The 22467-nt window shown below is 42.8% G+C and overlaps 1 protein-coding gene across 7 annotated transcripts in view; it reads right to left on the reverse strand.

Moving 5' to 3' along the window:
- ALDH18A1 (aldehyde dehydrogenase 18 family member A1) overlaps positions 1-22467 on the reverse strand; it is a 39675-nt gene that overhangs the window by 4078 nt on the left and 13130 nt on the right. For 2 of the 7 annotated variants that reach the window (XM_047702574.1, XM_047702572.1), the window contains exons 4-16: positions 20157-20306; positions 19964-20068; positions 16142-16294; positions 15617-15707; positions 11902-12026; positions 10742-10886; positions 10045-10118; positions 8908-9001; positions 6061-6281; positions 5004-5141; positions 2884-3079; positions 2657-2778; positions 429-615 (exon numbers count right to left, since the gene is read on the reverse strand). In XM_047702574.1, coding sequence (XP_047558530.1) covers positions 429-615; positions 2657-2778; positions 2884-3079; positions 5004-5141; positions 6061-6281; positions 8908-9001; positions 10045-10118; positions 10742-10886; positions 11902-12026; positions 15617-15707; positions 16142-16294; positions 19964-20068; positions 20157-20306 — 1801 coding nt within the window. Of the gene's footprint in view, positions 1-428; positions 616-2656; positions 2779-2883; positions 3080-5003; positions 5142-6060; positions 6282-8886; positions 9002-10044; positions 10119-10741; positions 10887-11901; positions 12027-15616; positions 15708-16135; positions 16295-19963; positions 20069-20156; positions 20307-22467 lie in introns of all 7 variants that reach the window. The other 5 variants (XM_047702573.1, XM_047702571.1, XM_047702570.1 and 2 more) reach the window with 3 other exon arrangements.

Here is a 22467-nt window from a genome sequence, read left to right on the forward strand (position 1 = left end):
TGAGGGGCCATGCTGGCTGCCTTTCCCGCTGGGCCTCCAGTGCCTGACAACTTGGAGGTCTCTCGGTACACATCTGTGCAATGAATGAATGTGTGTGAAGAGCTGCTTCTGCCCTCAGCCCCCTGAGCCTGGGTTTCCTCAGCTGTAAATGGGTTTATTCCAAAAGCCTGGAGAGACTGTTGTCTGGATTAAATGGTATTCCCTGTGACAGAGTGAGTCATCTGCAGAGTGTAGCTAACTATCTCTTCCCTGCCTCCTCCCCTGGGGCCGCTGTGACAATACAATGAGGCAGCAGATGGGCAAATACAATCGATGGCAGGCATTATCATTAGTCTATTCCGACTATGTTTTCCTGTAGCCAGAGGGGCTGAGAGGAGACCAAGGTGGAAAAACCAGGCGCCATATGCCTGAGGCACGTGTGCACTGACCATTCTCCGTGACGATGACATCTGTGTGTGAGCTGCCGTACTTGTGGATGTGGTCAATGGCCTCCTGGACGCTGTCCACCACTTCAATGCACAACTCCAGGTCCCCATACTCCGTTCGGAGGGACTTCACTTCAGAGGGGCTGAAGGTCAGATAGGAAGCGAACTTGGGGCCCGCGTGAATTTTCACCTGGAGCAGAGGAAGTTGAGGGGTGACAATATAAACACAGCAGCAGGAAGCCAGCTCACACTTCTTCTCTAGGACCAAATAGCCAGATGAGCCTGAAGGGGGGGAGCCTGTGGGTGCTGCGGCACAGATGATTAAACCAGCCCTGCCTTCCTTTAGAAGTGTGCTCCACCCTCCAGGATGCTCTGCTTGGGAAAATGCTGACTGGCCGCTTGCCAGCAAGGGGCCCTCAGTTAAAACTGGAACAGGGATTTAAGCAGGAAGCCTCTGAATGTTAAGAATGTGCAAGGCATTTAACAGGCTATCAACATAAGCCCTCGACCGCTGGCATCTTACTGAAATGAACACTTGACTACAAAAATCCCATCCCCTGCATATGGGACTCAGATATGGAATCGCATGGAAAGGGGGAGATGGCTCGTATACATTCTACTCCTTCCCTCCAGAGAGTCATAGGTGTGCTTTAGAGGAAAAGAGTATTTAGTCAGTAGCCGGGTCAAACTGTGGTTACTTGTCAGAATTCCAACTTTTGTCAGGCCCCACCTCTAGGCCCAGCTAAGTGACAGACTTGGGGGCTAACTGTGCTCCTAGCTGGAGGAATTTAAGAACTGGGGGCTGGACACTGAGGGTCCCCCCTGACAAGTCTGATCCCACTTAGGCTTCATTCTCTGTGACCTCCACAGGGCAGCGTTCAAGCCCTGATTCTTGGGGACCCAGCTCTTCCTTTCACTCAAGTTACAACAAGTGGTGTCTGTCCTGTAATTGTTGTTCCCAAGGCCCTTTTTCCTGGAACCCCTCTTCCTCCAGGCCTGGGGACCAACCATGTTCTCTTCAGGGAGAGGAAACCCATCCCTGAGCCCTAGCTCTGGGCAAGTCACCCTGCTGGTTTACTTCAGGAAATACAAAGGTATTACATGAAGTACACATATTGACTGATTTTGATTCAAAGAATATTGCAAGGCAATCTTGAGAATGACTAAGGATATCACGGGTTTGTCTGAATCAGGAACAGGAGGTTTATTCCCAGCTAAAGGACAATTTTCCTCCTGTCTAGTCCAGTTCATGTGGTGTATGGCATACACAGGTGGCCCATCAAATAGGCCAATAGTATCAAGGAAGGTCCCAAACTTGAGTGATCATGTAATCTAATTCCATTTTTAATTTGTGGGGTGCATTTTCATTTTCAAAACAATCCTTTCAGGTTCTCATTGGGACCATGCCCACCCATTTGTTATGACTGGGGCATTCCTTTCCAGGTAAAGGATGAAAGGGAAAAGTCACACTCAGGGTCAAAGCAACCAAGGCCAGCAGCTACTTTCTCTAAATGCTGCGCTTGTTTATGTAATTATGAAAGGGTGCCATGGCATCAGACATTAAAGTTTACAATGTGTTCTGCCAGAAAACTTGAGATTGCCCACTTTTGCCTGGAGAGCATCTATTTTCTTGCAATTAGGAACTTAAGATGGAACATACATTTGTCTGAAACTTACCGGCACTGGTTTTTACAACCTCAATGAAATGGTAATAAAACAATCTAGGGAGAACATTATACAAATTGTTGACTCCCAAATATCATTGTATTAAGTACATCAATACTGGTAATTGAAGACACTGGTGGAGGGGTGGACACATATAAATCTCTGTTTGAAAACATTTCTGCACAATCTTTCCAAATCAAATCCAAGCAGAAATGTGTGTTCAGAAATAAACTTTAAACAAGGCTGCCTCAATAAAAGGCTCCCAGAAACAGAACTGCCACGTGATCGGTCTTATCTTTGCCCTCTCTTAGCACTTACCACATTCCACTCTGTAATACAGCTACTGGAATATGGGTTTCTTCCATAGACTAGATTTTGACAAAGCAGGGATGTGTCTTACTCGCTGTGTACTGAGCACAGAACTACGTCCACAGTAAATGCTCAAAAATACTGCTTCTTAAATTGCCATAAATGGTATGGCAGCTGCTCCTGGTCTAATCCCACAGGCTTCGAAATCTCAAAATGGAAGACAGGAAGTGATGTATGAGTCCTGGGACTTGTCATACCTGTTCCACTCTCAGCATGTCAATGATCTGGTCAAATAATGGTGTTCTCAGCAGATCTCGGTGGATTAAGAGAGTCTCCAAAGCATTACAGGCAGCTGGATATTCACACTTAGAGTCTCGGACTGAAAAAAGGAAGACAAAGAACTTTTTCTAATAACGTGCTCCCAAGCCACACAGGATCTGATAAATATCTTGCCTGCAAACAGCAGGGGCCCCATCCAGCTCACCCAGTCTGGTGACTTTATCGACGCTGGCCTCTGAATCCACATACATGTGGCAGATCCCCTCACTGTGCCCCATCACTGGGATTCCCTTAGCAGCTTTCTGGATATCTCTGACCAGCTGGGAAGAGCCTCGTGGAATGATCAGATCTATCATTTTGTCTAGGCGACAAAGATCTTCCACTTCTTCTCTGGTATTCACCTGAAGAGGTACAGAATAAAAATGAAAATGACATCTGACCTAATGAAATACAAAGTAGCAGCACCCAGAGTGCTGCTGACCACCTCTATCCTGCCATGAAGCGCTTGTCAAGACACTGGGGTGATGGCCTTTTCCCCTCCTCTTTTAATTTCACCCATATGTCATGTGACTTACAACAGAAATACAAATACATATGTACGAGAATGTTCATAGCAACTTTATTCTGTGTAGCCCCAAATCGGAAACAGCCCTAAAGCTGGCCAAAGGAAGAAAGGACAAACTGTAGCATATACGTGTAAATGGAAAACCACATGGCGACAGACAAGAGAAAACAACAGCTTGAGGTAATATCGTGGATGACCTTCACAGACATAAAGGTGAACAAAAGAAATAGAACACAAAGGAGTGCCTGGGTGGCTCAGTTGATTAAGCGTCTGCCTTTGGCTCAGGTCATGATCCCAGGGATTGAGCCCTGGCATCGGAGCAGGGAGCTTGCTTCTCCCTCTTCCTCTGCCTGTCCCCCCCTGCTCTCCCTCTCTCTCAAATAAATAATTTAAAAAACCCCAACAACACAAAAGAGTATATTTTGTATGATGCCATTTATAATGAAGTTCAAAAATAACCAAAACAGGGGCACCTGGGTGGCTCAGTGGGTTAAAGCCTCTGCCTTCGGCTCAGGTCGTGACCTCAGGGTCCTGGGACTGAGGCCCGCATCAGGCTCTCTGCTTAGCAGGGAGCCTGCCTCTCTACCTACTTGTGATCTCTGTCTGTCAAGTAAATAAATAAAATCTTAAAAAAAAAAAAAAAGTATAACCAAAACAGATTCAATGTGAAAGAAGCAAAGAGGTGGCCATTACAGGGGGAAGAGAGCCATACTGATTAGGAGGGACCCAGGAACCTTCTGGGGTGCTGCAAACATTCTACAGCTGGATAGGCTGCCAGTTATATATGTGTGTATGCGGATCCATGGAAAAAGTCCTAGAGTTGTTCACATAAGAGCTGCACAATTTCTGTATGGATATGATATAGCAGTAGGAAGAGGGCTGGAAGGAAACCTGTCTAATTAAGCTAGGATGCAGCAGAGCTGGGATTTGAATCCATCAAGTCTGTGCCCTTTCCACCCCCTATGTTGCTATAGGAAAAAATCCAATTCTTGTCAGTGAGTATGTAAGGCAGCGGGTTTACAGACACTGTCCCAGCAGCCAGCAGAATCCCAGCACGTTGGAGTAAGTGGGCCTCAATAGAGAAAGAGATGGATCTGGAGTCAGCTGAGGTTCAAATCTACACTCTCCCACAGACTGTGTGATTTTCTGTGAGTTACTTTTAGCACTGAGCCTGTTTTTTCCCTAATACTGTTGGCATTTTCCTGCTACGGTTGTTGTGAGGGCTGAATGAGGCATGGATGGAAGCTGCCTTGCCTACAGCAGGTGCTCAGTAAACTCCAGCTATTACAGTCCAGTTCAATGACTCCACTTGATGATTGAGGAGAGTAAGACGATAGTTAAAGTAACGAGCACAATGACAACAGTGATAATAGCATGACCTCATACTCACATGCTGCACAATGGGTTCATAAACTGTGTTTCATCTGACTTGCCCTAAATCACTCTGCCAGTGGGCAGAACCCTGACCTGATACTCTACGTAAGTGTGCCCCAAGAATGAAGGGCTACCAGGCATTCTTGTAAATCACAGTGCCAGGGCACAGCTGTATGACAGTGGCCTTCCCAAGCCACTGACGACTTCTTGGGCCCAGGAAGCCTCTGGCATCATCCAGGGTCAGCAGGTGCACAGGACCTGCTGCTCTTCCAGTCAAGCTTGCCTGTACAAGTGGCTTGGCCTTAGGTAACCTAAGCTTTGCTTCAAACACCCAAACACCTGACCTGGGCTTCTGTGCCTGATGGGGCTCATTCCCAAGGACCTACCAGCTGTATGGCCTCTTTGACTCCGTGGATTGAGAGGGCCTCTTGGGCCAAAAGGTGAAGAATCCGATTGCTGTGTGTGGCCTCCTTTCCTCCTTTGAGTAACAAGCCGTTACCACTCGCAATAGCCAAGGCTGCCACCTGCAGATCAAAGAGGGGAGCAGTGAGCCAAAGGGAAAAAGCAACCATTGCAACAGTTAGCACTCAACTGAGTACTCCTCCTGTGCCAAGCACTGTGTAGTCACTTTATAAAACCTAATCCATTTAATCCTCACGGATTAAGGGAGGGAAGACCCCAGGCTCACCCTATGCCCTAAACATCTGTTGTTTTTAAGTAGAACTGCTCCTTAAGACTTGATGCTAGTGCAAAGAAAGCTGGTATCATCCTACTGGTCAGCATGGTGGGAAAATGGCCTCAGATTTCTGGGAGAGTGGGTAACCAGTGGGGCAACACTCTAATGCCACCTGATGAATCAAGGCATGGCTGCTTAGTAAAATCTTTTAACACACGGTTTCTCAACATTAGCCTGTGACAGTCAAATTCCTTAAAGATGTTGCATTCTAGTTTCCATGAACTACTAAAAGTTTTCCTCAGAGATTTACATCCAGGAGACCATCTGTGACACTAACAATAAAGGATCTTTTTCACATGGGCAAAACCAGGTACTAGATGAATGACCTTGCAGGAAGCTAGAAAGAGGTCAGGGAATAAAGTGCCCCAATGAGCTGAGATATGGCAATGTGCTCCAGCATTGTGCTGTGAAGGTTTTATCTGGGTTCACGTCCCAGCTCCATCCTTTACAAGTGACAGGAATAGGAACTTCTATTAACTTCAGTTTCTTCAACTGTAAAATGTATATATAAATACCTACTTTGGAATCACTTGGAAGAATCAGTAACATAAATTAAGCACCTGAAAAGTCCCAAAAATTACCTCTGGGGGAGGAAAAAAGGTAAGACTTTCTCACCAAAAAAAAGAGAAAAAAGAAAACTATCTTTGGGAGACTTATTTCACGTGCTGAAAATACATTCTTCCCCTACCCCAATGGCAGGCCCATACCTGGGGCAGACAGTCAGGGCGGGACTCAAAGATGACCAGCAGGACTCCAATTGGGACAGTCACTTGTTCTAGTTCCAAATTTTTGGCAATTCGGGTTCGGCGCAAAACACGCCCCACGCTATCCTGTGAGGAGGCTGCAATTTGTCGAAGGCCGATGGCCAGGCTGTTCAGTTTGGATGTGGAGAGGCTCAGGCGTTTCAGCAGAGGAGCTGCAAGTCTCCCTGAAGAGGTGTGAAGAACACAAGATAAAGGAGCAGCTCTGGGCAGGCTGCAGCTTACTGAACACACGGCACCGTGTGAGGAACAGACACGAGCTTAGGGGGTCTCGAGCAGACAATGACATGCCCCTTATACAGCTTCTCTAGGGGGCTCTTGGCAGGATAGTTCACCATGTAAAGGCACTAAGCCAATACCCACTGTGCTGGCAATTTCAGTTCCAGAAATCTGTCATTTGCGTGAGCAAACTTGCATATAATGAGATACTTGTTACAGCATTTTTACAGTAGAATCAAATTCAACTTGAAAATTTAGACAATGAGCTACAGTGCAGTTGTACAAATAATGCTATACAGCTATGGAAAGCTGTCCAGGATACAGTTTGTGAAAAATGCAAAACTACCAAAAACATGCATGATAAAATCCTATTTATCAAATTTTGCATATATGCATGTGGACCTGGAGATGTCTGATGATCTCTCTCAGCATTATTTTAATTTTTTGTAACAAGCTTATTTTTATAATCAGAAGCAATAAAGATGTTTTCTTTTGAAATAAAAACTTAAAGAGAATTATGATAATTTCACATACAGCATTTTCTTTCAATTTAAATACACCATTTGCATGGTGTGATTGTCTACACACACACTCCTGAAACACATACACACACACCAGAAAAATCACCTGGAAACACACAACACAAATCATTACTATAGTTAATGTTGAGATGAGATGATGAAAAATTTCCCCTTTTTTCTTCTTTTTTTTTAATAGTTATATCCACCGAGGTAAAATAATAAAAAGTTTTCTACTTAGGAGGAGAGGAACCAACATTATATTAAGAAAAAAGTTAAATCATCATTTTACCAATTACATTAATCCATTTTCTTCACTTTTCCCTATGTGTTTTTTTCCTAAAGATTTTATCTATCAAAGAGAGAGTGAGCGAGCACAAGTAGGGGGAGCAGCAGTCAGAGGGAGAAGCATTCTTCCTGCTGAGCAAGGAACCCAATGAGGTACTTGATCCCAGGACCCTGGGATCATAACCTGAGCCAAAGGCAGATGCCTACCTGACTGTGTCCCTCCCTATGTGCTAACAAGTTTTAAATACAGTGTTAAATGTTACATTCCAATTTTCCACCTCACAATGCATGTGTGTTTTCCATGTTGCCAAAACTGTTGTAATTACTGCTAAATACTCCACTGAGTTAATGTAGCTTAATGCACTTAACTAGATCTATGTTATTAATAAACACTGAGGTCGTCTGCAGTTTTCAGGGTGATAAATAACCCTGCTCCAAGAATCATTGCATATAGAATGTTTTTCTCTTCCTGAAATAATTTCTTAGGATACATTTCCTGAAATGTGCTTACCGAGTTAAAGGGGACCACCACGCTCCTGTATACCCAGGACTTTGTTCTTAAGCCACTGTGTGTCCTTATGAATTTCCAGAGAGATATAACTGGGATCAAAAGTCAGAGGTCTGCCAACAACTAGTTGTGTGACTTTAAGCAAAAGCTTTAACCTTAGTGGATCTTAATTCTTTTACTTTTAAACAACTGGTAAGATTATCATCAAAGATTTCTTCCATTTCTGAGAATCTATTTTATGACTTTCCAATACTGCAAAAATTCAAAAGACCAGATGTAAACTCTAAAGGAAGTTCCAAAGCAATAGCTCAAAACGTTTTAAGAAATCAAAGTAATGTTGATGAGCCAGTCTTGCAAGGTTTCTTTGAAGGGAAGACCACTAATCTGGATGTTTAATTTAAGGCACATTTATTCAAGAGAAAAGTAAATTCAAAGCCTCATAAAATCACCCCCCATTTTTTTAGGGTGGAGATACAGAGAATTAGGAAGGAGAGAAAGACTGAGGCTGACTTGACTCTCTACGTATTTAGCTGTCTGCAGTGTGAGTTCGGCTGTATCACTCACTCTACCATTTGCACCTCAGGGGCACTTGTGGATGGCATCTGTTGCTAGCTCTGGGCAGACTACGCACTGATTAATTAACTACACGATACGCTACCTCTCATCACAGGCCCCACAAACTACTTCCACAACTATTTTACATGCATAATCCATATGGGTTTGAATCCTGGATCTGTTATTGGCCATATGGTTTTAGGCATATGTCAACTTGCTTGTGCTTCAGTTTCCTCCTCTATAAAATAGGTATAATAAATATTAACGAACTCAAAGGTACCATGCTGTAAAGATAAAATGATATCCTGTCTCTAAAGCCTTTTAGCACAATGCCTTGCAACATGGAAAGGCCTCAGTAAGTGTTAGCTGCTATTAGGGAATGTCTAAAATGACGGGGTCCTCAATCTTTTTTCTGCACTGAAACTGCCACAGTATCCATGGCTCATGACCTGTGGGTATAGAAAAAGCCCCCTGGAGGGCTGCACCAGGGTATCTGGGAAAGGAGCTGAAGATGGTAAGTACAATTTGAAAAAGCCCAGTGAATATTAGCAAGCAACTCTTAATAAAAAAGATGTATAATACATGATTTCTTCTATAACAATCTCGTCTTTAGGCAGACTATGACATAAGAGCTATTAGTAAAACAAAGAACAAAAACCAAAAGAAACCCTCCATAACACTGACTCCCAGTCACTTGGTCTTTACCCTCTGCCTCCTCCAAGTCTTTTTTGTTGGCTAACAGGATCTCCTCACGTTGGTCCGTCAACAGATCAGCCAGATGATGGATAATCTCTGCTCTCTAGGAAGAAAGGTAAAAACACTGAACAAATAAGCAAACACATTAATCCAAGAAGAACGCACAGCATACTTTTAAACCTACTCCTCTGCATAAGCCAGGTCTTGCTCCTAAACCCAAGGTCACCACTCACTGAAATGTCCTTACCTCCTTTCAATCCCCACCTCAGCTCTCACTTTTTCCTTCCTCTCTCACTACTAATCTCCGCAATGAATGACAGACACAATCTGTCCCCAGGGGGCCAGCATTTTGAATCAGCAGAATACATCCACCTCCGCATACTCAGTATCACTGGCTATATAGTTTAACTCCCAGGTTTTTTTACATAATTATGTATTTAATGAATTCAGCCAAAGGGAGAGAACCAAGAGACCCCAATCCTTACCCACCTAGATTAAGAAGTGTAGCAAATGAGTGAGATTACTGAAGGAGCAATGGGAAGTGGCTTAAGAGACAAGCTAAACTCTTTCTTTGCTTTCCTCTCTCTACTTGTAGTTGTTTTAAATTCTCCTATTCCTCAGGCCACAGTGCTTCCTTGAAGAAACCTAAATGCACGACTCTCAAATCTGTCCTTAACAACACAAGCCTCGAGAAGCCAATCCCCAGCTTCCACCTGCTTCCATTTCTAGACTCTTCGCGTCTGCCACTTCCCTGTGGGAAGGACCCTACTAGAGAGCAGGCTGTTGAGCTTGCATCTAATAGGTAAGTTAAGTGATTCAGATGGGTTAGAATAAGCAGTTTTCCTCCATTTCCCTGTCTGGGATGTGGCAGGATTAGGGAGTTTCCTTGGTCTCATCATTTTCATGATGTTTTTGATCAAAATATTAGATTGATGAAAAGCTACCTTAGGCCTCAGGCTACAAAGACAAAAGGGAAAATAAAATTTGGAGAAAGAAAAAAGGCAGAACAAATCTGGATCATACCTATAACTAGAATAACTCTCTGGGGCCATGAGGAATGAAGGGGGAGACAGGCTTGACTGTGCACTAAACCTTACAGCATGACTTACTCTGAAAACCAACAAAACTATTAGCTAGGGTTATTACCTGCTCAGGTTCCAAAGTGGCCAGCATCCTTCCTCCTGATCGAGCCATTTCTCCCTGCTGCTCAACGGTAGGACCTGTAAAAATATTTGCAAACATCAGATCACAGACTGCTACCCCAGCATGTGCACAGAACGAATGCTCAGTGTTTTGGTGTGTTGTTTCCCAGAGGTCACTCGGACCAATAAAATGGCAAAAGAATAGATTAGATTAACTCAAGCACAAATACAAGAAACTTGTATTTCCAAACTGGACAACATAATTTATATCTCATGGAGTTCTTTCAATTCCACTTTGGTTTATATTCTCTAATGTTTCCATTTCTGAATGCAGATTATTTGGCAATTCTGTTTTTGTGAACAATTCAGAGTACATATCATGTCTTACGCATCTTTGCATCTCTAGGCATCCAGCATGGGTCTAGCAAATGTTTCTTAAGAAAATGGATGCTTATATTCTTTAACTTAGTGGTTTTAGAGAAAAACAGGAAGTCTAGCAGAGCAGGTTAGCTAAATTTAACAAAAGCAAAGCAAAATCCAATTTTGCAAGCATGTTTGAGACATTACCAGAATTCATGATATCAACACATCGATTTTGTGATCTCTGTTCCTAGAGGAGAGCTTGGTCTTCAGTCTCATCTAGGCCATGGTGTGGCTACCTATCATCCACAAACCATGGGTCTCTACAAAGAACTACTTACCTGCAGGCTTTACTTCAGAAAAGAAGGTGCCAACTTTCTTTCCCTCCACAATGTCTGTGATGACATGCCCAGACACCTTTGGGTGGGTTCCGTTGGCAATAACCACAGAAGTGCCACCTTGCAAAGCCCAGAGGGCCGCTTTCACCTAATAGGAGAGGTTAGATCCCATTATGAGATTCAGACCTTTGCAGGGTCTAGTCATCCACACTATAAACTTGCAAAAAGATAGACAATACAATGTGATACTGAGCAATCGAAGTATACGCAGGAATGTTTCCAACAGCTCGGAAGGTCTGAACACACACTCAGCTCATGCCTTCTTCCCAGCCCAGCTTCAGCATGTGCTGCCTAATGCTGAGTCAATCCACCCTTTATGCTCAGTGTTCAGTCTGGTGTTTGACCAGGGTCTGAGCCCAAGTTCTTTTAGCCTTTGCATACCTTTTTCGTATGTCTCTGCCATTGCCACATATGATGCTGTATCTTAAGGATATTACTTCCTAGAGTAATGGGAGGGAAGAATTTCTCAAAGATTTCATAAAGAATATTTGAGCTGGGGCACCTGGCGGCCTTAGTCCATGGAGTAGGTGACTCTTGATCTCAGGGTTGTGAGTTTGAAACCCATGCTGGGTGTAGAGATTACTTAAAAAAAAAAAAAAAATCTTAAAAGAAAAAAAAGAAAGAGGGTGCCTGAGTGGCTTAGTCAGTTGAGCATCTGCCTTCATCTCAGGTCATAATCCCAGAGTCCTGGGATTGAGCCCTGCACTGGGATCCTTGCTCAGCAGGGAGCCTGCTTCTCCCTTTCCCTCTGTGTGTATGCCCACTCTAGCTCTCACTTTCTCTCAAATAAAATCTTAAAAAAAAAAAGAAACTTTTGAGCTGATAACATTAGAGGATTTATGAATTATGAAAAATATACAGACCCTGCCCTTGACAAGTTTACAATATGAATGCGCCATATAGTATTAGTAAAGAGAACACATACACAGACATGACTAAATATAGGTACACAATATGCGAAAATCCGTATTTAGATGTGCACATTTAAGTACATATGTGCTTATTATCATAACCATTAATGCCCAAACACTCACAAAGTAAAAAGGGTAAAATATTGTCTGGTTTTATATCTGTTACAGGCAGTAAGAGCATCAAATCCTTACCTTGGCTTCCATGCCACCCATTCCTACTCTTGACTTGGTTCCAAAGGTCACAGACTGCTGATCTCCAGGATAAAATATATCGATGAGCTTTGCATCATCTGACCCTGGGGGACTGTCAAAAAGACCTAAAAAGCAGACAAAAGTCAGTAATATTGCTGTAATGGAAGTGAGTGTCCCCTAAAACAGACCCCTGGGCACCAGCCAACCCCTCTGTACATGACTGAGCCAAATGAATTCTGTGTTCTACCAGCTCTAACCAGAAAAGGGAAAAAGGGATGTGTATAGTCTACCCATGTTGAAAATCAGCAACAGGAGGACTCTCTTTACATAATTTTACAATCTGGCTTAATGAATGAATGTTTGCTAGTATCATGGCATGACCACATCCTTGGCACAAAACTTACCAGCCCTGCCCATTGTCTATAGGGAAGCTGTCCTCACCTCTGCCACTGCTACTTATGATGCTGAATTAAGGAAGTAACTGAAAAGGATGAGTGGCCACTGCAGAAGACGCAGCAGCCGTATATTATAACATGACTGTCTCCAAGTGGGATGAAACGGGAGACAGGTTTTCATCAACTCTCACAGCACCCTTTGAAACAGCCACTGACTATAGTCTGCATTTATGGGCAACCCGATGTGAAGGTTAGGCTGCGTCAGCAGAAGAGCACAGGACTGCCAGCATTCAGTCTAGATTTATCATCACAAAGCCCATGTCCCTTTTATAACCAAACAGAGTAACATAAAATACGAGTTACATGAAACATTATATGCATACAACCCATGATTAAAAATCTTCATAATTTCACTTGTAAAAAGAGCAAGTTGGAGCCTTGGAAAGAAAAATCATGGGCCTGTGAAAATGGAATCACTTTAAGGCCTGCATGGGACACATACAGAGAGGAACTGCCCTGGGCTGGGGACTGGTCAATGATATCTGGAGAGTGATGTTTTTGGTTTAAGTTACTGCTTTTCCTGTGTGAAAATACAGCCCCTCTGCTTCATTATTCCAATCTCTAACACAACTCTGCTATACACATCCTCTCCAGGAGAAAGGTATCAAAGGAGTGATGGAAAGTGTCCGGTATAGAATGAAGCAGTGCGAACCGTGGGCAGCAATTACAGGGGGAGGAAAAACCACTTCTCACCATCTCTGCCTACCGCAGCCCCACGCATGGCTCCTGGATTCAGGGCTGGAGTCTTTTCAGAAGGCACTATGCTATAAGATCATAAGCGTGGATCCCAAGGCTGTTTTGGTTTCATACAAAAATAGCATGGGCAAGGTTGTAAAGTTCTAAGCGAGACCTTCTCAAGAGATGCTGAGGAGGGCCTAGCATTCTGGTATTCTGCCTACTCCTCTTTTTCCCTTATAGTGGCTTCTCAAACCCATCAAGAGCATATTTAAAATTCTAATATCATGCTAAAAATCAACATTCAGTGGATAACTAATCAGGGTTAATAAGCTAAGCCTGTTTTATATACATGAATGTTCATAGCAGCATTAGTTATAATAGCTCAAATGTCTACCAGCTGATGAATAAGCAACTAAAATGTGGTGTATCTACAGAGTGGAGTATTATTTGGCAATCACGAGAAAAGTACTGATATATGCTATCACACTGATAAGCAATTTTAGTGTTTGAGGCTGCATTAAAAATGTTTCCTAGAGTCTAGTTCAAATTGGGTGTTATATACTTAACTTTCAAATTCATGTCCTTTACCTTGCTAGGCAGTACAGGAGAGGGAAGGGTGTAGATTTTTAAACTGAACAGATCTAGTTCTAAAACCAGCCTCTGCTAAGCACTGTGTGACTCTGGATATACCATTTAACTGGTGTGAACTTAATTTTTAATTTCTTCACCTCAATAGCAGAGCTAACCTATCTACTTTGCAAGACTGCTATAAGGATTCAAAAAAATTGACATTTATAAAGTACCTAGCATGGTATTTGTGCATAGTAGAAATTTAATAAAAATCTGCAGATTAACTGAAAACCCTTCTTCTCTAGAGTGGCTCACTCTTATCCCAACCTAGCTATTCCTGTCCTGAGATTTCAAATTTACAGTGGATAAAAATGGCACCAAGACTTCTTACAGGTAAAGAAACTGACATATAGGTATGATATATCAGACTTCCCACAAGGGCAGAAGACAGATCAATCCATCTATATCTGCCCCTACCTCCATGAGGCAGCTCCCTGCTCTTAATCTTACACCCATGGAGTGTAAATGGAAAACAACTCCTGCCAAAGTACCCTGCCTTGGGTCTGGGCTGGGAACCAAATAGGTTTTTGTGATCTCCTGGGAATGTAATGAGGGTCCTTTGGGATCCTGTTAGGTTTGGCCTGTTTTAGACACAGCTACCATATTCCTTATGGGTCAAAATGTAAACTGGGAACAGCTTACGAGAGTGAGAAGAGTGAATGGAGAGTCAAACTGGAATGAAGAGGGACCCCTCTGAGGAAAGGGAAAGCAGGGTAGAATAGATTAACATATAAGACCATGGTGGCCACATAGGCAGGACTTCTGCAGTGGCTCCAATTTAATATCACCTGTCTCATGATTTACATTAAAAACTGGAAGTGATCAAACCACAGTGAAATAGCACTTCACACCTATCAGCGAAAAGGCAGATTTTAAGAGGTAAGTGCTGGTAAGGATGTGAAGAAACTAAAACCCTCATTCAGGGCTGACAGGGCTATAAAATGATGCAGCTGCTCTGGAAACCAGTCTGGCACTTCTTCAAAAGGCTAAACATACGTGAAATTACAAAGGATCTCGCAATTCTACACCTAGGTAAAACAAAAAACATGTCCGCACAAAAATCTGGACATGGATGTTCAGAGTGGCATAAGTCTATCCCTGACGAACACATAAACACAATGTGGTACACGTGCACAATGGAGTAGTAGTTGGCAATAAAAAAAAAGTACTGACAGATGCCATGATGTCCATCGATGAGCCCTGAAAACATTATGCTAAATGAAAGAAACTAGTAATGAAGGATCACATTGCATGATTCCACTTCTACAGAATGTCCAGAACAGGAAAATCTATAGAGACAGAAAATAGATGAGAGGTTGCCTGCAGTGGACAGTGATGGCAAATAGGTACAGGGTTTCCTATTGGGGTGATAAAAATGTTCTAAAATTGTTGTCAGGGTTGAGCAACTGTATGAATATACCAAAAATCAATGAACTGAATAGTAAATCTTGAATAGCTGAGCTGTATGGTATATGAATCATATCTGTATAAAGCTGTTCTAAAAAGCAAACCTGAAATGCCTGGAAATGACAATATTTCAGCATTCAAACTCCATCTCCCAGATTCCCTCACCTTTTTTTTTTTTTTTTTTTTTAAGATTTTATTTATTTATTTGACAAAGATCACAAGTAGGCAGAGAGGCAGGCAGAGAGAGAGGAGTAAGCAGGCTCCCTGGTGAACAGAGAGCCTGATGCGGGGCTTGATCCCAGGACCCTGGGATCATGACCTGAGCCGAAGGCAGAGGCTTTATTTAACCCACTGAGCCACACAGGCGCCTCCCTCACCTTCTTTTGAGCCATAAAATCCCTTTGTTAGACCATATGGCTCAGAAAAAAATGGTCCATAGGGTAAGGAAAAAAAAATCAAAAGAACTCAAAGAGAGGAATTCACGTGCTCCGCCATTTAGTATTTAAAACAAAGGTTGGATTAAAGGAAAGGGCATCGCTTTGTACCTTCTACATCTGAAAGAACGATCAGGAGGTCAGTTTTCATTTCCACGGCCAGACGCGCAGCCAGGCTATCATTATCTTTAACACTAATAACCTGGAATGCAGGTAAAAAGTTAAAAGTGAGTGAACTATGCAGCTCAAGAAGATGTTCACAGAAGCACTCTGCTAGGTTCTGGCAGGCAAGATCAATGACTGAGTGTGTGGATGACAGCTCTTATAGGCCCCTTCTGTCTCAAAACACTGTGCATACTGCCCTGTCCCCCCATTTCTAAACATGCACCCTTCTCTCCATTGACACACACAAGCCATGCTCATAGCACCATCTGAAACCACAACAGCACCTCACCCTGTTGAATGAGACCCTCCCCGACTTCAGAAGAGTGTATGCAGCCACTGCTCCATGAGGCCAGCTTCTGTCCCAATTTCCCCACCTTGTTTAGGCCAAACTTCCGGTGTTAGTACATGCAGCACAGCACAGCATTAGAGTCCAGCATGCTCAACCCTTAGGAATACTTTACCCACATTTACCCCCTGGAGATCACTATTGGGCTCAGCTGGGGGTACAACAGCATCATTCGTGTTGACAATAGGGACAATGTTCATTCGGAGGAGCTCATGAAGTGTCCCATTAAGGTTCCGGCGCTTCTGTTCATCATGGAAATCCAAGTTGGTCACCAAAATCTAAAAGTTATTAAATGGATCGGAAACGCAGAAGGGAGAGAAATTATGAACATCCTAGCAACAACATACAAAAGATGCTAAGAGGTGGGGAGTTAAACTCTAGGTTTCTGGATCCCATACAGATGGGAATGGAACATATATCTGTGGATACTGATCTAATTCTTTCAAAGATGGGAAAAAAATCAATCACTTGGAATATTTAAGGATGCTCAAGACTTCTTGTAGAAAGTGCTTTAATTCTCGGGGCGCCTGGGTGGCTCAGTGGGTTAAAGCCTCTGCCTTCGGCTCGGGTCATGATCCCAGGGTCCTGGGATCGAGCCCCGCATCAGGCTCTCTGCTCAGCGGGGAGCCTGCTTCCCCTCCTTTCTCTGCCTGCCTCTCTGCCTACTTGTGATCTCTGTCAAATAAATAAATAAAATCTTTAAAAAAAAAAAAAAGAAAGAAAGTACTTTAATTCTCAAAGAGCTACTAAATCTCTTCTATTTACAGCATTAAGAAAATTAATGTATGAACTTTAGAGAGATACACTTTGGAGGAAGTGATGGCCATCCATTAATTTCTAAAATATCCATCCTAGCATCAGATTCAGGGGCTGGCCACAGTAGGCACTGAAACATTAGGTGAGTGAGCCAAGAACCGTCTGCCCTGGCCAGAGAAGTGTAGGAGACAAAATGGAGGAGGGCTGTGCTGCCTCCCCTGCTCTGCCACCAACCATGGCTGAGGTTAGCAAAGACGGGGTCTGAGCCTGTGCGACTGGTCTGAGAGGCTTATGAATTCAAGTCTTCAGTCAGAAACTGAAAAGAAGACCTAGACTTAACTTAGCTCAGGGAAGGCGATGAGCATAAGCTACTCAAAGGTCTGGGGAAGAGCTGGGTGTGGGAGTGGGCAGATAGCTCCACTTCCTTGTTTACAACAGAGTATTGGGCAATGGCTAGCAGGAGAAGGTAACTGAGGATAGCAAGAAACTAATGGTAATAAGCCCTGAAGCTCATAAATAAATGTTTCAATTAAATCCCTCTAATGTTTAAGGAAGAAGGTTCTTGCAATGTGGGACAGGCTGAAGTAGGAAAGGCAGCAGGCAGATGGTCAAGAAAGAAGGTACCCAAACAGTAAAAGTAGGCATAGTGAAGCCCTGAGGGTCTGGTTATGTAACTGAGAAGATGGTAATGCAGATTTAATGATAAAAAAATGTAGGTAAGGAAGACAACATGGTTACACAAACAAGGGAAATAATCTACTCACTCATTTGGTAAAAGACTTATTCAATACTTGAGGAATGTCAGGCCCTGTATGAGCTGCCGAGATAGAGAATAAAACTGTTGATAGTTTGGGGAAGGTGGAATGGGGCACATTTTTTTAAGGACAGATCACGAACTCTTTTTTATTAGGAAAGTCAATCCTATAGGAAACAGGACCTGATCAAAGGCAAGTCTATAGATTCTAGCCATAGGAGTGAAAGGTCAAATGATAAAATAAACATATGTGTAGGATAGGCAAGCAGGAGGTATAAAGGTCCAGTGAATATACCTGTTGTTCAAACAGTTTAACAAAGAAGGAGTAGAAGACAAGAGCCCTAAGAGAGAAAAGTATGTGCATGGAATTGGGCAGTCTGTTAGGATGCAAATCAATTTCATTTTTATGAAGAGAAAACAAGCTGCTCTATTTAAGTCTTTAACCTGACAAACAACTTGGTGGCGTTTTCCAAAAGCCACTGATAATGGTCTTTAATTTTAAGGTTTTATTAATTTATTTTTAGAGAAGAGCAAGAAAGAAAGCATGTGCAGGCTTGCAACGGGGGGGGGGGGGGGGGGGGGGGAGGGAAGAAAGGAGATAATCCCAAGCAGACTCTGGAGAGTGAGTGTGGAACCCAACATAGGGCTCAATCCCACAACCCCAAGATCATGACCTAAGCCAAAATGGTCAGATGCTCAACCGGCTGAGCACAAAGGCACCCCTGATAATGGTCTTTAAAACAGGACTACTAAAGACAACAAGAAACCACAGAAGGTACAAATGGCAGAGATTTCTTACAGATAAGATCCAAGGGAAGGCAAACGTGTGAGATGGTCTCAAGGATGGATGTTTGTTGGAAACCGTAGGGGACAGAGCTCTTTCACGTCAATATTAATGGAAGCCATGGCGGATGTGCAGTGACTTTTAATGCTACTTTCATTAAAACCAACCAACCAAAAAAAAAAAAACAAAAAACCCCAAAGCATCATATCTGGGGAAAAAACAAAACAAAAGCAGTTACTGGACCTAAGTTTCCTCACCTGGCTCCAGACATTTTTTAAAAAATTAAAGACAAAATTGCCATTGGATTGTGGAAAAGAAGAAAGCTGATAATAGTGGCTGACAGAAATTAAGATTTCTATTATATTGATGCTAACACAAAAAAAAATCTGAAAGAGTGGGGTACCCAGCTACAGACAACAAGTGGACAAATCCATGACTTTCTGCTTCAGCTCACTTACTCAAGAACACTCTGGAACAATACCACAACGTAACTGCTGATAACACTGTGAGAATTATGAAGAAATAGAAACAGCAGTAGGAAATGAAAGACCAAAATCTGAAAGGATGTATACATAACAACATCAAATATGTAAAATAACACCTATGTAAATGGTGGGATCAGGGACAGCAAAGGAGTTGGAAGACTGTTAACTTGGGGAGTTCAATTTTTTCCAACTATTTTGTGAAATGATTGTTAACTTGTTTTGTGATATTTACATGTTTCTAGTGTATAGTGTCACTGATGATCAAAGATATAACTGAAAAAATAATTCTGGAAATTTAGGCAAAAAACAATGTGGAAAGAAGGTTCTAGAACATTTCAAGTGCAACCTCTAAAAATGTACAAGTTTCATAAGGACGGGAACCATAGTTTATTTCTTTACCACAGTATCCCCAATGCCTAACATACCTCTTGGTATACCATTAAGTGCTCAATAAATATTTGCTAATGAATGAAAACCAACCATATGCATTCTTCTTTCTTATCAATGCTTGATAGAAATTTATTATACAAGGCAACCAGGTATAAAGAGGGGTACCTGGGTGGCTCAATAATTAAGCATCTGCTTTCGGCTCAAGTCATGATCCCAGGGTCCTGGGATGAAGCCCTGCTCGATCTGGGCTCCCTGTTCAGCAGGAAGCCTGCTTCTCCCTCTCCCACTCCCCCTGCTTGTGTTCCCTCTCTCGCTGTGTCTCTCTCTGTCAAATAAATAAAATCTCTAGGGAAAAAAAATAAGATAACCCAGTACAAAGAGAAGCAAGCTGCCCGAAGCCAAAGAAGCCAATGAAATAAAAGATGCCTAATTTTCCTGTCATCAAAAATATAAACACATAAAGTAGTAGCTATAACAGTTACTAGTATAGTACCGAGTGCTAATAATTACTGGGAATGACACTACATTAAATGCCTTTCATATATTTTCTCATTGACTTCTTCCAAAAACCCACTTAAGTAGGCACTGATGTTATCTTCTTTTTTCAGATGAGGAGACTAAGGCACAAAAAGGTTACACCTAACAGTCTCTCTGCATTTCCCAACTAGCAAGTGTGAAGTTAAAGCAGTCTAGCTCTAGAACCTTGCTCATCACCTCTTTGCTTCACAGGAATCACCCTCAAAGATCCCACACCTCTCTGCAATGGTGAGCCTCTCACCTGGGCAGCACAGATGCTGTACTGGGTAAACATGGCCTCATACAAGGCCATCAGTCCACTCTGACCGGCAGCTGCGCAGGCTCGTGCTTCTAAGACTGGAATTGCCTATAACACACAAATAGATACGGTGTGGTTGGGAGTGAGGCAAGGAGGTCTATAGACCCATTACAGGGGCTGGGGAGGTAGCACTCACCATCTCTTTCAGCTGGTTCTGCCCCGAGTGCAGAGCCTGTCGGACACTCTGAGACAGAAGGATCTCATGGCGCAAGCGTTGCTTGCCAAAGGCTACCGCTCCACTGGTCACCAGCATCATTTCTCGGCCTTGATTCTGGAGCACAGACACCTAACATTGAGGGAGGAAAAGTTACAAGTTATTACTGTATCATCTCTTTCTTCTCTCAGAAGAGACTCAGGTAGGGTAGATGACTGAGTGGATCCCAAATGTTGGTTTACAGACCAGCACTGGGCTGGCTCTGGAAGAATCACCCAAGTTGTTTGGTAAAAATACAGATTCCTACATGCTATCTCAAATTTGCTAAGTGGATGGCAGACAGAGATCAGAAATTTTGAATGAGGGGATTCTGGTATGCAGGCACCTTTGACATGCACAGCACTTGATGGTACCTGTGGGAATCTATAGTGCAGAAGGCCTAGTTGTTCCAGAAAAAGAAGTCTGGAGCTAAGAACTGCAATGTAAACTTAGCAGATGGCATCTTAGGTTCTAAGGCATGATGTGTAAGATTGAGGCTCTTTCTGAGGTATGTTGATCCCTATGGGTCACCTTAGGCTAGACCAAGGACAGATGTTGACCCTGTTCTGCTCTGTCTGCCCAGGTTGAGCTGTGGTCACTTTGTTCCCTACTTTGGACAGATGTGAAAGAACCAAAGACTCAAGCTACAAATACAGTCCATAGTCCTAATATGTCCATTCCTCCTGATTGAGCACTAGCAGCTCAGGAACTCACCAACATCTGTGATGAATCACGACTTTGAAAAACAACTTTTTATCATAGAAAATTTCATACTTGGGGCACCTGGCTGGCTCAGTCAGAGGAATATGAGACTCTTGATCTTGGGATTGTGAGTTCAAGTCCCATATTAGGTACAGAGATTACTTAAAATGAATAAATAAATAACTTTAAAAATGGAACAAATGCTCGATACACACACACACACACACACACACACACACACACAAAGGAAAAAAATAAAGAAAATTTCATACTTAACCAAGTGGTACAAACAGTTTTATAAATCCCCACGAACCCATCACCCAGCTTCAACAACTATTTCTCATGCCAATTTCCCAGTCTCTGGTATTGCCTTTACAGCTAGCCCCACAATTATTTTTATTTTTAAAGATTTTATTTATTTGACAGACAGAGATCAGAAGTAGGCAGAGAGGCAGGCAGAGAGAGAGGGAAGCAGGCTCCCTGCTGAGCAGAGAGCCCGATGTAGGGCTCGATCCCAGGACCCTGGGACCATGACCCGAGCCAAAAGCAGAGGCTTTAATCCACTGAGCCACCCAGGCGCCCCACCCCACAATTATTTTAATACAAATCCCAGGCTCTGGACACACCATTTCGTCTATAAACATTTCAGCAGTAATTGCTAAAAGACAGAATATATATGCATACATCTAAAAACCAGTGTCACCTAAGACATTTCAGTAACTCCTTAACATAAAAGATCCAATCAGTTATAACACTGCTCCAATTTTTTCAGCTTGCCAAATGACAGTGACTGAGAGGTCCAAAGATGGGAAAGCCAAATCAGAGTGTAGTTTTTCTTGAGGCCTCCTAGGACAGAGCTGGGACTCAGCCTGGGCCTCCACGACTGGGAGAATTTGCATCTGCTGCTAAGTGCACAGTGTGAATGGTGCCCCTGGAGTTGTGCAACCAAGGGGTTCCTTCTGAAGAGGAGGCTCTAAGAGTGGATTCCAGGTTGGGGACAAGGACAGGAACGAGTATGACATGCCGGTGGGCCAGGGAGGAAGTAAGCTTGAAAGCAGGAGTGGTGGTCTTACCAGGGAGAATGGGAAATAAAGTACATCATTCCATTAGGCAGTTACGTGTCAGTGAAAGTTTCTCACAACGTGGCCCTTTCATGAGTATCAGCAGAATGAAATTTCACCTGCACCTGGCTTTGTAAATAAAGTTTTACTAGAACATAGCTATCCCCATTCATTTACGAACTATCTATGGCTGATTTTGTACTACATGGTAGAGACAAATATTTGAGACAGAGACCATCTGGCATACGAAGCCTAAAATATTTACTATTTGGTCTTTTGTAAAAAAAAGTTTATTGATACCTACTTTTGGCAAAGATAGGTAGTAGGATATGTAGTTATGACGTCTGAAACTCCCACATCAACCCTTCTTTATTTTTTTTTTAAAGATTTTTTAAAATTTATTTATTTGACAGAGAGAGATCACAAGTAGACAGAGAGGCAGGCAGAGAGAGAGAGAGAGAGGGAAGCAGGCTCCCTGCTGAGCAGAGAGC

This window comes from Lutra lutra, chromosome 14 (genome assembly GCF_902655055.1).
Source record: "Lutra lutra chromosome 14, mLutLut1.2, whole genome shotgun sequence".
Lineage (NCBI taxonomy): Eukaryota > Metazoa > Chordata > Mammalia > Carnivora > Mustelidae > Lutra > Lutra lutra.